The sequence below is a fragment of the Papio anubis genome, chromosome 2 (genome assembly GCF_008728515.1).
Source record: "Papio anubis isolate 15944 chromosome 2, Panubis1.0, whole genome shotgun sequence".
NCBI classification, from domain to species: Eukaryota; Metazoa; Chordata; class Mammalia; order Primates; family Cercopithecidae; genus Papio; species Papio anubis.
Genome location: NC_044977.1, coordinates 97,228,973 through 97,241,763, shown reverse-complemented (window position 1 = coordinate 97,241,763; position 12,791 = coordinate 97,228,973). Strand labels below are relative to the sequence as shown.

Genomic DNA, 12,791 nt, shown 5'->3' with positions numbered 1-12,791 from the left:
GTCTGATTTTAGACAAATCACATATCCTTCTTAGTGACCAATTTCCTTCTCTTTTTCCATTTTATTATACAAAAGTAGAAAGAATAATGAACCCCCACTTACTTATCACCTGGCTTGAACAATGATCAACTCATAACCAAACAGTTCATTTGTCACCCAGCCTCCATTCCTGGATTGTTGATGCGTTGGTTATCTATTATTGTGTAACACATTATCCCAAAACTTAGTGGTTTAGAACAAGCATTTATTATCTCACACTTCCTGTGCATCAGGAATTTGGAAGCAGCTGGGTGGCTCTGGCTCAGTCTCTCATAGCTATAGTCAGGATGTAGGCAGGAACTGCAGTCATTCAAAGGATTAGCTAAGGCTAAAGAAGGGAATGGCAATAGGTCCCTAAGACAAAACTGGCCCACAGCCTGTTCCATAAACAAAGTTTTACTGGAACACAGCCACTCTCTTTCATTTACATATGTCTATGACTGCTTTTGCATAACAGCAGCAGAACTAAATAGCTGTGATAGAGACTGGATGGCCCACATGCCTAAAGTGTTTACTATCTGGCCCTTTACAGAAAAAGTTTGCCAACTTCTAGCCCAGAGAATCTGTTTCCAAGATCACTTGCTCCCATGGTTATTGGCAATAGGCCATGTTCCTAGTCATGTAGGCTTCTACACTGGCTGGCTGAGTGTTCTCACAACATGGAAGCTAGCTTCGCAAGAGGAAGAGTGATTCAAGAGGCAGAAGGCAGAAGCCATCATGTTTTTTAATGACCTGGCCTCAGAAGAAACATAACATCATGTCTGCAGTATTCTGCTGATCCACAGACCAATCAAGATGCAAAGTGGGAGAGGACGCCACAAGGGCAAAAATACTAGGCAGCAGGGATCACTGCAGGCCATCTTAGAAGCTGACAACCACAGCTGGAGATCCATTCCTTAATCTGTAAAGTCAGGATTCCCAACAAGATGATTTCTATAGAATTTTTCAACTCTAACATTGGACAGTTACCTGATGCAGAGAACTTCTGATATATTTTTGTGTTTTAATCATAGATGTATTCAATTAGTATTTGTTGCAGAATTTTATTTTTTTTTTTGAGATGGAGTCTTGCTCTGTCGCCCAGGCTGGACTGTGGTCTCGGCTCACTGCAACCTCCGCCTCCCGGGTTCAAGCAATTCTCCTGCCTCAGCCTCCTCAGTAGCTAGGACTACAGCCATGTGCCACCACAGCTGGCTAATTCTTTGTATTTTTGTAGAGATGGGGTTTCACCATGTTGGCCAGGCTGGTCTTGAACTCCTGACTTCAAGCAATTCACCCGCCTGGGCCTCCCAAAGTGCTGGGATGACAGGTGTGAGCTACTGTACCCAGCTATTACTGAACTTTAATACATGTATTTTCATTTTGAGTTTCATATGAGTTAATTATATTACTATTTATGTTCTCATAAGCATTATTTCTTTATGAAGTGATTATTTTCCTTTAGGTAATATTTCAAAGAGTTCTTAAATCCAAACATTTCTTGTTTTCTACATTCTATTCTTAAGGGAAAGAGACAAATGAGCAAATGTGTTGCTCTTAGGGCTTTACTTTAAAAGTCTAAATTTCCTAGCCTATCAATCACTAATATATTTCAGCCCAATTTCGCTGATCTATGTTCATTACATAATGTAATATTCAGTCATATTCCTGAGATCCCATAGCAGTAGAAATCAAGTGAAAAATAATACCGGGCCGGGCACAGTGGCTCATGCCTGTAATCCCAACACTTTGAGAGGCTGAGGAGGGTGGATTGCTTGAGCCCAGGAGTTTGAGACTAGCCTGGGCAACATGGTGAAACCTTGTCTCTACAAAAAATACAAAAATTAGTCCGTCATGGTGGCGCACACCTGTAGTCCCAGATACTCGGGAGGCTGAGATGGGAGGATGGCTTCAGCCCAGGAGGCAGAGGTTGCAGGTTGCAGTGAGCTGTGAACGTGCCACTGTACTCCAGCCTGGGCAACAGAGCCAGACTCTGTCTCAAAAAAGAAAAATACAAAGAAAAACAAAAACAAAAAGAAAAAGCAAAGGCAAAGGAAAAAGAAAAAGGAAAGGAATACTGTTTGTTATAGTAAACAAAAAATTTCCTATTTTAGCAATTTACCAATAATTAAAAACAAAAGTTTTTTTTTTAAAGTGTGGTTTCCTACACTTTTGGTGTAGGAAAGTATATTAAATATTTAATAATGGTTTCCTGAATCTAATACCCAACTGTAACACACAGAGGATAATTTCAAAGTCAAAGGATTAGTACTTAATAGAAAAAAGGCACAAAGGGATGGGGCTTTGACCCTAATGATGTTCACTTAATTAATGACTCCTTCATTCAATGATTATAAATCTATATTTCTGAAGTAATCCTGCTTCCAAAAAGCTTGTCTGGTAGTCATAGGCCAATATCTTTAAATTCGATGATGCCAACGGCATAATCTTTTAAAAAGAATTGGTCGAGGGCCAAGCACAGTGGCTCACACCTGTAATCCCAGCACTTTGGGAAGCCAAAATGGATGGATCACTTGAGGTCAAGAGTTTGAGACCAGCCTGGCCAACATGGCGAAACTCTGTCTCTGCTAAAAATACAAAAATTATCCGGGCATGGTGGCACACACCTGTAGTCCCAGCTACTCGGGAGGCTGAGGTGGGAGAATCGCTTGAATCCAGGAGGTGGAAGTTGCAGTGAACTGAGATTGCACCACCACACTCCAGGGTAGATGACAGAGCGAGACTGTCTCAAAAAAAGAACTGGCCAGGGCTGGGAGCGGTGGCTCACACTTGTAATCCCAGCACTTTGGGAGGCCAATGTGGGTGACTTGCTTGAGCTCAGAAGATCTAGACCAGCCTAGGGAACATGGTGAAACCCTGTTTCTACAAAAAATAAAAATAAAAAATAATAATTAGCTGGGGATAGTGGTGCACGCCTGTAGTCCGAGCTACTTGGGGGACTGAGGCAGGAAGATCACTTGAGCCTGGGAGGTCGAGGCTGCAGTGAGCATGCACTGCATTCCAGCCTGGGTGACAAAGTGACACCCTGTCTCAAAAAATAAAGAAAAAAATTGGGCATGGTGGCTCATGCCTATAATCCCAGCACTTTAGGAGGCCCAGGTGGGCAGATCACTTGACTCCAGAAGTTCGAAACCAGCCTGGGCAACATGGCAAGACCCTGTCTCTACTATAAATATACAGAAAAATACAAAATATTAGCCAGGTATGGTAGCTAACACTGGTAGTTCCAGCTACTTGGTAGGCTAAGGAAGCAGGATTGTTTGAACCTGGAGGTCAAGGCTGTAGTGAGCTGTGATCTTGCCACTGCACTCCAGCCTGAGTGACAGAATAAGACCATGTCTCAAAAAAAAAAAAAAAAAAATTTCTTGTGGTAAAATACACATAACATAAAATTTACCATCTTAACTACTATCAGGTGTCCAGTAGTATTAAACACATCGCTACCTCCATCTTCATAACTTTTTCATCTAAAAGTATAATCTTTTAATTTCCTAAAACATTTAATAAAAAGTAAATAAATGGATGCATAAGTCAATCCTAGGCATTTACCTGCAAAAGGAAGAGCTGCTCTCACATATATTGACCATCATGGCAATGCAATTATTAATCTAATACAGAATATGAGATTGGAACTCTAACTTTAAAAAAGAATACATCCCTTTTTTGTTGTTGTTGTTTTTTGAGATGGAGTCTTGTTCTGCCACCCAGGCTGGAGTGCAGTGTGCGATCTTGGCTCACTGCAACCTCTGCCTCAACGGTTCAAGCGACTCTCCTGCCTCAGCCTCCTGAGTAGCTGGGATTACAGGCGTGTGCCACCATGCCCAGCTAATTTTTGTATTTTTAGTAGAGATGGGGTTTCACCACGTTGGTGAGGCTAGTCTTGAACTCCTGACCTAGTGGTCCGCCTGCCTCAGCCTCCCAAAGTGCTAGGATTATAGGCGTGAGCCACCACGCCCAGCCTTTTTTGTTGTTTTTAAATATAGTTTTAAGCATTCTGAAATCTCTAGAATTTATTATGAGGCAAGGTTTTTCTTTACCAATGCAAACACATTTGAATGACATCTGTGAACATGGTCCCAAGCACATGGCCATCACTTCTACAGCACAGTGACCCCAAGGCCTTTCTCTGTGGAATGGACTTGTGCTTCCAGGCCCCCTCTTACCACACTACTTCCAATCTATCAATAGCATGACTCGAAAAATGCTACATTTTATTCCATTTCACAGGCTATTCGGTAGTTTTCATAAGAAAAAATAAATCTGCTTCTGATTTGGCCATGTTTCTTACATCTATGGGGAATATTAAGATATATCAATTTTAAAGTTTGCTTAGAAAATCAATGATATAAGTAGCCATTTACATACATTGTTTACTGAGGAAGACAATGATCAGAAGAGCTGTAGTTTTATTTTACTGTCTGGATGACTCTGTGCACTTTAAAGAAATTCTTCTCTGGTGAAAACAGAAAATACAGGGGAAAAATGTCCACCTATCAGTGGTTAAAGGAGGATTGCTCCAGAGCCTGAATTAGTTTTCTAGCTAACAAGTACAAGTGTAAAACATAAACTATTTTAGAATTCTTCCTTGCTTGATTTGGGGTTATTTTACAGTCTTGGGGAGCTACTCTTGTTACTGATGTCAATCACAGTCAGTATTTTTGGGGGGAAAAAAAAAGGATTTGAACTTTATCAAGGCAAGGTACGTGGTCCTTCTAAAGTGTCCACATGTAACTCTTCAGAATGCGTTCTCTTCCCCAGTGATCCCAGAAAGGCACATGACCTGTTTCCATTTCTGCCAGAGTATCTATTTTAAGACTCTTCTTTTTTTTGTCCAAGGACATAATTTGTCCTTATTTATTTAATATATTGGCTTGTGAATTACATATGAGTCAACAAACTCAGTTTGATGAAGTGGATATTTATTCAGAGTCTATTGGGCACCAGGCCCTGTGCTGGGTGAGGGGACTCAGCGGTGAGTGAGTCGTCACCTGGCCCTTGGGGACCTCGCAGCTCACAAGGAAGACTGAAACAGAACCAACTATAAACTATAGTGGGGCAAATGAACAGAAACGGGTACCAGGCTCCTGTTACTCAATGGGAAGGCGGCTTTCTCCAGGAGGTGGGGTCTGTGAAGCTGACAGCAGAGGGCAGGTATACTGGTGGTCAGAGTTACAAAGTAGCAGGGGTGCTTGGGAATCTTGCTAGACCCAAAAGGTGCAGAGGAGCCAGTATTTATTCGTGCATTCAGTATGTTTAAATGAGGTTATCATTTTATCAGTTGGAGAGAAATTTACTATGCAAAAAATTACCTGCAAATGGCTAACAGACCCTAACCCGGAGAGCTGTTCTGAAGAGACACTGGCACATGCAGAAGGTTTAGAACAGTGCCTGGCTCATGTTCTCACACACTACATGTCAGCTGTTACTACTCATTGTTATTACAGCCCAGCTGTGTTCAGTCATGAAAATAGGTGGGATTGCCACAAAGGTAGAATTCTGACTCTCCAGGCAAATCTGATGTTACGGTACGACTTTATCCTAGAATTCCTTGTTGGGTTCACCCAGCAACTGCATGAGGTAGTCCTCCTCCTCCCTCATCATCCTCATTCCCCCAGCACACTGCTCCATAATGGGTCTTACTCACATTGCCTTATTCCAGCCTCATTCTGACTTCGCCCCGTTTGAGTGCTGGGGGAACTCTAATACAGGAAGGTCATGTTACTTGCTCTGCAGCTACACGGGGCTGAAACCTCCTTTGCAAAAATCGTTAACAGTGAGAAAGTTATGACAGTGAAAGGGATCTGATCTAGCCAACTCTATCTTACTTCCAACCTCTAAGCTAGCTGTCCGTGCTCATTCCTAGGCAAAGGCCAAACTAACCTTGGAAGAAATTCAGTTTATAGTTTAACTTTGAAACAAAGATGATAAAAGTCCTCTCCTGCAACAAACTCCTTTCTTGCCTGGGAGCCAGACCACCTTTATAAAACTAACAAATTGGCCACAAGACTTGCAACTTCCCCAGTTACTCCTGCAGATCACATGCAGAACCTAAGATCGGTCTTTTAAGATGTCTTTTCCAGTTTTTGCATTTCTGAGGACTGATGGCTCTACCAGATTCACCAGCCAGTCCTGTGGCCCTCACCCAGGAACTGACTCAGCTGAAGAAGACAGCTTTGACTCACTGTGATTTCATCTCTGATCCAATCAGTCAGTACTCCCCACTCCCTGGCCCCCTACCTGCCAAACTATCCTTGAAAAACTCTAGTCTGAATTTTTGGGGAGACTGATTTGAGTAATAATAAAACTCTGCTCTCATGTTCAACCTGCTCTGCATGAATTAAACTAGTTCTCTAGTGCAATTCTCCTGTCTTGATAAATTGGCTCTATCTGAACAGTGGGCGAAATGAACCCTATGGGCGGTTACAGGGCTGGAAGACAAACCTTCCAACAAAAGAAGAAAGGGAGAGGCAGGCTCAGACAGGTCACCCAAATGACAGATATACCATATACTTTTGTACTTTTTACTGGGCCTAGACCTGACTCGGGCCCTGGGAAGTAGACCACCCCTTCCTAAGAACTATAGCTCTGAAACTGGTGGCTGTTGGCTTTGTTAGAGGCTAATTCTTTATTTGGATTTAACATTTCATTCTGAACTAGATGTTGGCAGATTGATATGCGATTACCTATTCAATAGTCAAATACTTTGGCACCTTAATTCTAGGCTGTGAAATCTTACAGTTTCCATTAAAATGCTTATATATTTACTGTAACTTTTTTTTTTTTTTAATAGAGATGAGGTGTTGCCATGTTGCCCAGGCTGGTCTCAAGCTATCTGTCTGCCTTGGTCTCCTAAAGTGCTAGGATTACAGACGTGAGCCACTGCACCCAGCCTATATTTACCTTAACTTGACAGCACAAATGGAGCGGTAGGGAAGAAGTTCAGATGTTGAAAAAAACCTATCAATTTAAAACTGAATACTTAAATATAGACCAAAAATAAAATCCTAAGCCCCCCAACTAACAGAATGGACCCCCCTTCCCTGGGCCAGGGGGATCTCAGAGAAACTTGGAACGCTGAATTCTCAGCCATGACAGGGAGGTCGGACAGGCCTCATTATACATCTCTCTTTTGGAATTTAGGTACAAATGACCGCCAGCATTAACATTAAAATAGAGATCATTAGACTGTCAAAACAGACCCTTTGTGGCAGTAAGATATCAAATTGCAACCTGACTGCGGTACAGCATCACATGACAGATAGCAGACTCCAAAGGAAATCAAATATTTTACCCCACAATATATTTCTTTGACATATTTTGAAATGGTTCCACAATACTATCTCTTGTGGGGAAAATATGCATCTGTAGAGAATATCCATTAATACAGCCAGTCCTTTCCTGTATGCAGAAGAGATGAACCAAGAGTCTGATGCCTCTTAAGGTCTGAAGAAACATTTACCATGCATTCCCTCTGAAGGGTGCTACCACCTACCCAACGAGAACCTTGGCTTCCACAAACCCCCTTATCTTAATTCAGGCATTTTCTTCTACTGCCTTCAGGTCTTTAGACGAAGCTTGACTCTTTCAACCAATTGCCAATTTGAATCCACCTATGACCTATAAGCCCAGCCCTCCCCTACCCCCACACTTTTCACATCGCATCAATCTATACCTCACATGTATTTATTTATGTCTTTCTCTGTAACTTCTGTCTCCCTAAAATGTATAATTAAGCCAAACTGTAATCTGACTGCCTTGGGCACTTTCTCAGGACTCGAGACTGTTCCCTGGGGCTATGGTCACTCATACTGGCTTAGAATAAACCTCTTTAAATATCTTACAGAGTTTGGTTTCTCCGTTAACATAACTAAATTTAAATACACTTAACTCTAAAAAACAAAGACACTATTTGATAAAGCCTGGCCCAGTTGGCCTGTCTAGCTAAGGGTCCTACACCTAATTTGAGGCCCCTGAGAGCTATAATTAGTAGTGTCTCCTTAAAGTCCTTCTCTTGTTCATTTAACTGATTCCTGAGGCTGTTTTCTTTCTCAAAGGCTCTAGGCAGCCAGCCCTGCTCCCTGGCTTCTGTTTGTGTTCTGGGATCCCAGGAGGGCTGGCTGCCCAGAAGCAGGTTAAGTGGATGTTGTCCTTGTGCTCCAGGCCACGGAGTTATCAAATGGTTCCTGCATTAGAATCCTTTCTATTTTTAATTGGATCTTAAAATGACTAAGAGATGAATAAATCAATTTGAAGAGAAATAAAAGGGCATCACTAGGATGATATTTACTGTCTAGAATTCTTTGTAAAGGTTTCAGCCAAATGAAGCCTAATCATTTGAAAATGCCCTTTGCAAAGTAAACTATTTTATTTTCCTCAGTTTGCCTCTCACCTTCAAGTATGTCTAATTTGCCTATATATTTAGAAATACCACATAGCTTCCTATTCGATACCAAAAAAGATCTGTTTTCAGTACATTTCCTTCCCACATTCATTTCGGCAATCCACCACCACTCCTCCTGTCACAAGCTGAGAGGAATAACTGAATCCACAGAGCACGTCTCCAAATGGGATCCAAGAGCCCTGCATTAGAATCACTTGATATGCTGGTTTAAAAAGGAGATTTCTTGGGCCTTCCCACACACTGGGGAATCCAGTCTTTCATTTTATGGGCAAAAAAACCACAAAAAAACGACCAAAAAATCTCTGAGATGCAAAGAGGCCACCTGACTTGTCCACAGGTGGCACAAGGTGGCCCCAAACTTGCTTGTTCTTGGCACTCACCTGGCCATGCTTGGGAATCTATCTTTGCTGGGGAGTGGGGATTGATAAAAGTGAGGTGGAGACACAGGAGCGTTTTTAAAAAATGTAGGTCCTTGGGTCCCACCTTTGATTTAGGGAATAAGAATCTTCAAGGCATAGGGTCTAGGTACATGTGTTTTTCACAAGGTTTACATGTAAAATGCACAATCCTATTTAAGGACTGCCTGATGACTTAAATTTCTCAATCATATTTTGCCCATAAAATGAGACTTGAGTTGAAAAGTAGCAATTCAGGTATAAATTAAACATAGTAAGTATCCATAAGGAATAATTTCTACTGATAAGCTTACTATCAATGTCTGGTTAGCAATTCAGGTCTAAATTAAACATCATAACTATCCATAAGTAATAATTTCTACTGATAAACTTACTATCAATGTCTGGTTACTTAATAGTGAGACTTCACCCAAATGTGTTTTCAATAACTCAATTTCTGATCTGGGCCCATAAACTGACCAGGGTACCTGACAGAAGCTCTCTCTGCTTTTGTTACATGGGAGGAGCCCAGTGAGTTGAGGCTACTTATAGTTACAAAGGAGATAGCTAAATGTAAGGTTAAAGAAAAATGAGAAACATATTCTACATCCTAGAAATGGCACTAGTTCAGCAGGTAAACTGAAGTCATGGCCAGTTAATTTTTTGAGTTTCTGAAAAGTAGGTGACCTTTTGTACGTTCTAGGACCTCCTGGGCAGTGAAACTAAACAGGAATTGTGATGAAAATGTTTGTCTCTCCTGGATGGTGGCACAAACTTGGGTGGCCCATGTAGCAGTGTCAACCATACAGCAAAGCCTTGAGTCAGTGAAAGAGAGTGAGAGGCGGTTGTTACATACAGTATCTTCAGTCCAACTTTTACCCTGAACCTTTTTTTTTTTTTTTGAGACAGAGTCTGACTCTGTTACCCAGCCTGGAGTGCAGAAGCGTGATCTCGGCTCACTGCAACCTCCGCCTTCCAGATTCAAGCGATTCTTGTGCCTCAGCCTCCCGAGTAGCTGGAATTATAGGCGTGTGCCACCACATCCAGCTAATTTTTGTATTTTTAGTAGAGATGGGGTTTTACCATGTTGGCTGGGCTGGTCTCGAACTCCTGACCTCAACTGATCCACCTGCTTTGGCCTCCCAAAGTGCTGGGATTACAGGTGTGAGCCACCACACCCAGCCAACCCTGAGCCTTTTATTCTCAGATTGATAATTAAAAGAAAAAAATCTAGTGGAGACAGGGAGGGAGAACACTTCTGGGTTTGCAAGGCCCTAAGAGAGCCTGACAACACTCATCATTGCTGTCTGCCCACTTGATGGATCAGAGACATTAGAGCTGCTCATGTACAAATTTAAAAATCACCCTCAGGGCAAGCTATGTAAGTCCTATTAGAAAGCATTAAATAAGTATACTGAATGGAACCTGTTAGACATCTGTCCCTCCAGAATCACCTTTTCTTACAAGGTGATTTTAACCAGAGAATCAGATCTATGTCCTCAGGAGAAAAAAATCTCAAAGAGACATAACATCTTTCAGATTTTTTTCTTCTTTCTAAGTAATACAGGTCGAGCATCCCTAATGTGAAAATCTGAAATACTCCAAAATCCCGAAACTTTGTGAACGCCAAAAAAAAAAAAAAAAAAAAAAGCTCACTGGAGCATTTCAGATTTCAGATTTTCCCATTAGGAATGCTCAGCAGTAAATACAATACAAATATTCAAAAATCTGAAACAAAATTCAAAATCTAAAACACTTCTGGTCCTAAGCACTTTGGATAAGGGATACTCAACTTGTATGAGATAGGGTTTTGGTCAGTGTTTCATTTCTCAAAGAAGATGAGTGTGAATAAATTTGGAATTAGGGCTTTGCCTCACTGTCAGGTAAAGTGTACCTGAAGATATGGGAATCTAAGAGCTGAGATGACTTGAGAGGTCATTTAGCCATATCCATAGTAAACACGTATCCATGACACCCTCAATGGCAAATATAACGGTCCTGCATTTGGAGTTTTAGGTAAATGTATTTAGTAACATGAGACATATTAATAATATGTTGAATTTGGTGGTGGTGAGGGAGGTTCATAGGGAATGAGTTATAATTTCATTCTCTCAATAAAAATCCTTTCCTTTTTAGGCAAACTTTAGTAACATAAATCCTGAGTGATTTTTTCAAAAGCAGATCTTTATTAAAAAAGCAAATTCACGGAATTTTATGGTCTAGACAGACCATAAAATTTATTGTAGAGATATACCATGAAATCCTGAGTAACATGAAGCATGGTTCTTCCTTGACCTGGAGTTAAGATGTGTATGCACGAGCCAGGAAGTTGCCTACCCCCATCTACAAAATGTCACCAGAAATGTAATCAATGGAGAAATCTGATTAACTAAAACTCTTCCAGAGACACGGCTACACATTAAACTTTTTTTCTTACATACCTCTTAAAGTTTTTAGATGCTTTATGCCCTCTCACAGATTTTTAAACTGACACCTAAAATCTTTTAATCATAAATTCAATAGCCGCAAAAATGTAGGCAGTGTGTATGTGTATGCATAAGCATAGACAGATCTTTTTGAAAAAAGCAGGTTACTGGAATTTTATTGTGTAGATATACAATAATTTATTTAATCATTCTCCTATTGAGGAATTTAGTTATCTCCAGATTTTTGCTAATAAAAATGTTTCAATGATTAAATTTTGGTACAATTTTCAGATACAACCATTACCCTAGTAAGATTTGGTTTGTGTTGCAGAGTAATTGAAATTAAATTCAACTGCAATTCTAGAAAGACTGGACCAATTTACACTTCTGTCAGGTATATATAAAAGAATGTCCATTTCCCAAATCCAATGAGGACAGGCTATCATGACATAATCCAATAGAACATGTGAAATGTGGTATTTCACTGGTGTTTAAATTTATATTTCTTTAATTTTGAATGAGGTTGAGCATCTCTTCATATGTTATCCTTTCATTACTGTACTGTCATTTTTTATAGATTTGTGGAAACTTTTTTTGAATTAAAAGATATTGACTTCGTTATATACAAAAATATTTTTCCAGTTTGTCCAATTTATCTTTTGAGTCTGCTTATTTTTTGTCATACATAAGTTTTCATTTTTCATGCATTTTATCATTTTTTAAAATGATTTTTGGGTTTTATATCTTGATTGGGAAGGCATTTCCCACTAAAAGATATACCCAGACTTTTAATAGACTTCTTATGGCTTACATTTTTCACATTTAAATCTGTCAACCTTGAATTTTGTGGTGGTGGGGAAGTTCACAAGGAATGAGTTAAAATAAAGTATAATAATTTTCCCAAACAGCTGTTTGCCATCAAGCTGTGTAACAAATAATCCTTCTTTTTTCCACTGACATAAAATACCACTTTTACCATAAATGAAATCCCCAGTTTTATTTGGGCCCATTTATGAACTCAATGCTCTCTATTCCACTGATTTTTCCATTTCTTCACTAATTTAAAATGTATTTAATTATAATTATTGTACTATTCAGAATACATTTTAATATCTGACAGAGGGACAGTCCCTATTTTTCTTCTTTATCAGAAGTTTCCTTGCTATTCTCGGATGTTTATTTTGATATATTTGAATTGGCATTGGATATTTACAAGATTGAATCTTTTGACCCCAGTAATGTTTAAAAACATTTGTCCTATAAGTTATCTATATTGTTTCCATAAATTACCACCTAAGTTTTTACATTTTGGTTCCTTCTGTAAATGTAAATTTTTCATCAAAAATATTTTCTGATTATTTCTTGTGAAAAGAAACATGATTTTAGATAAACTTCGTAACTTGCTTCCTTACCAAATTTTCCTATTTTTAATAATTTTTTTAGCTATATAATCCTCTAATTTTTTCTTTTCTTTTCTTTCTTTTTTTTGAGACAAAGTCTCACTCTGTCACCCAGGTGGGAGTACAGTGG

The 12,791-nt window shown here is 39.7% G+C and overlaps 1 protein-coding gene across 4 annotated transcripts in view; it reads right to left on the bottom strand.

Moving 5' to 3' along the window:
- Nucleotides 1–12,791, bottom strand: part of ANO10 (anoctamin 10) — a 246,921-nt gene that overhangs the window by 50,384 nt on the left and 183,746 nt on the right. The window contains exon 13 of one of the 4 annotated variants that reach the window (XM_031663430.1): nucleotides 9,915–11,178. The exons of the other annotated variants lie outside the window; for them this stretch is intronic. Within the exon in view, the coding sequence (XP_031519290.1) occupies nucleotides 11,137–11,178 (42 nt within the window). The 3' untranslated portion in view covers nucleotides 9,915–11,136. Of the gene's footprint in view, nucleotides 1–9,914; nucleotides 11,179–12,791 lie in introns of those variants that run through there. 4 annotated transcript variants of the gene reach the window in all.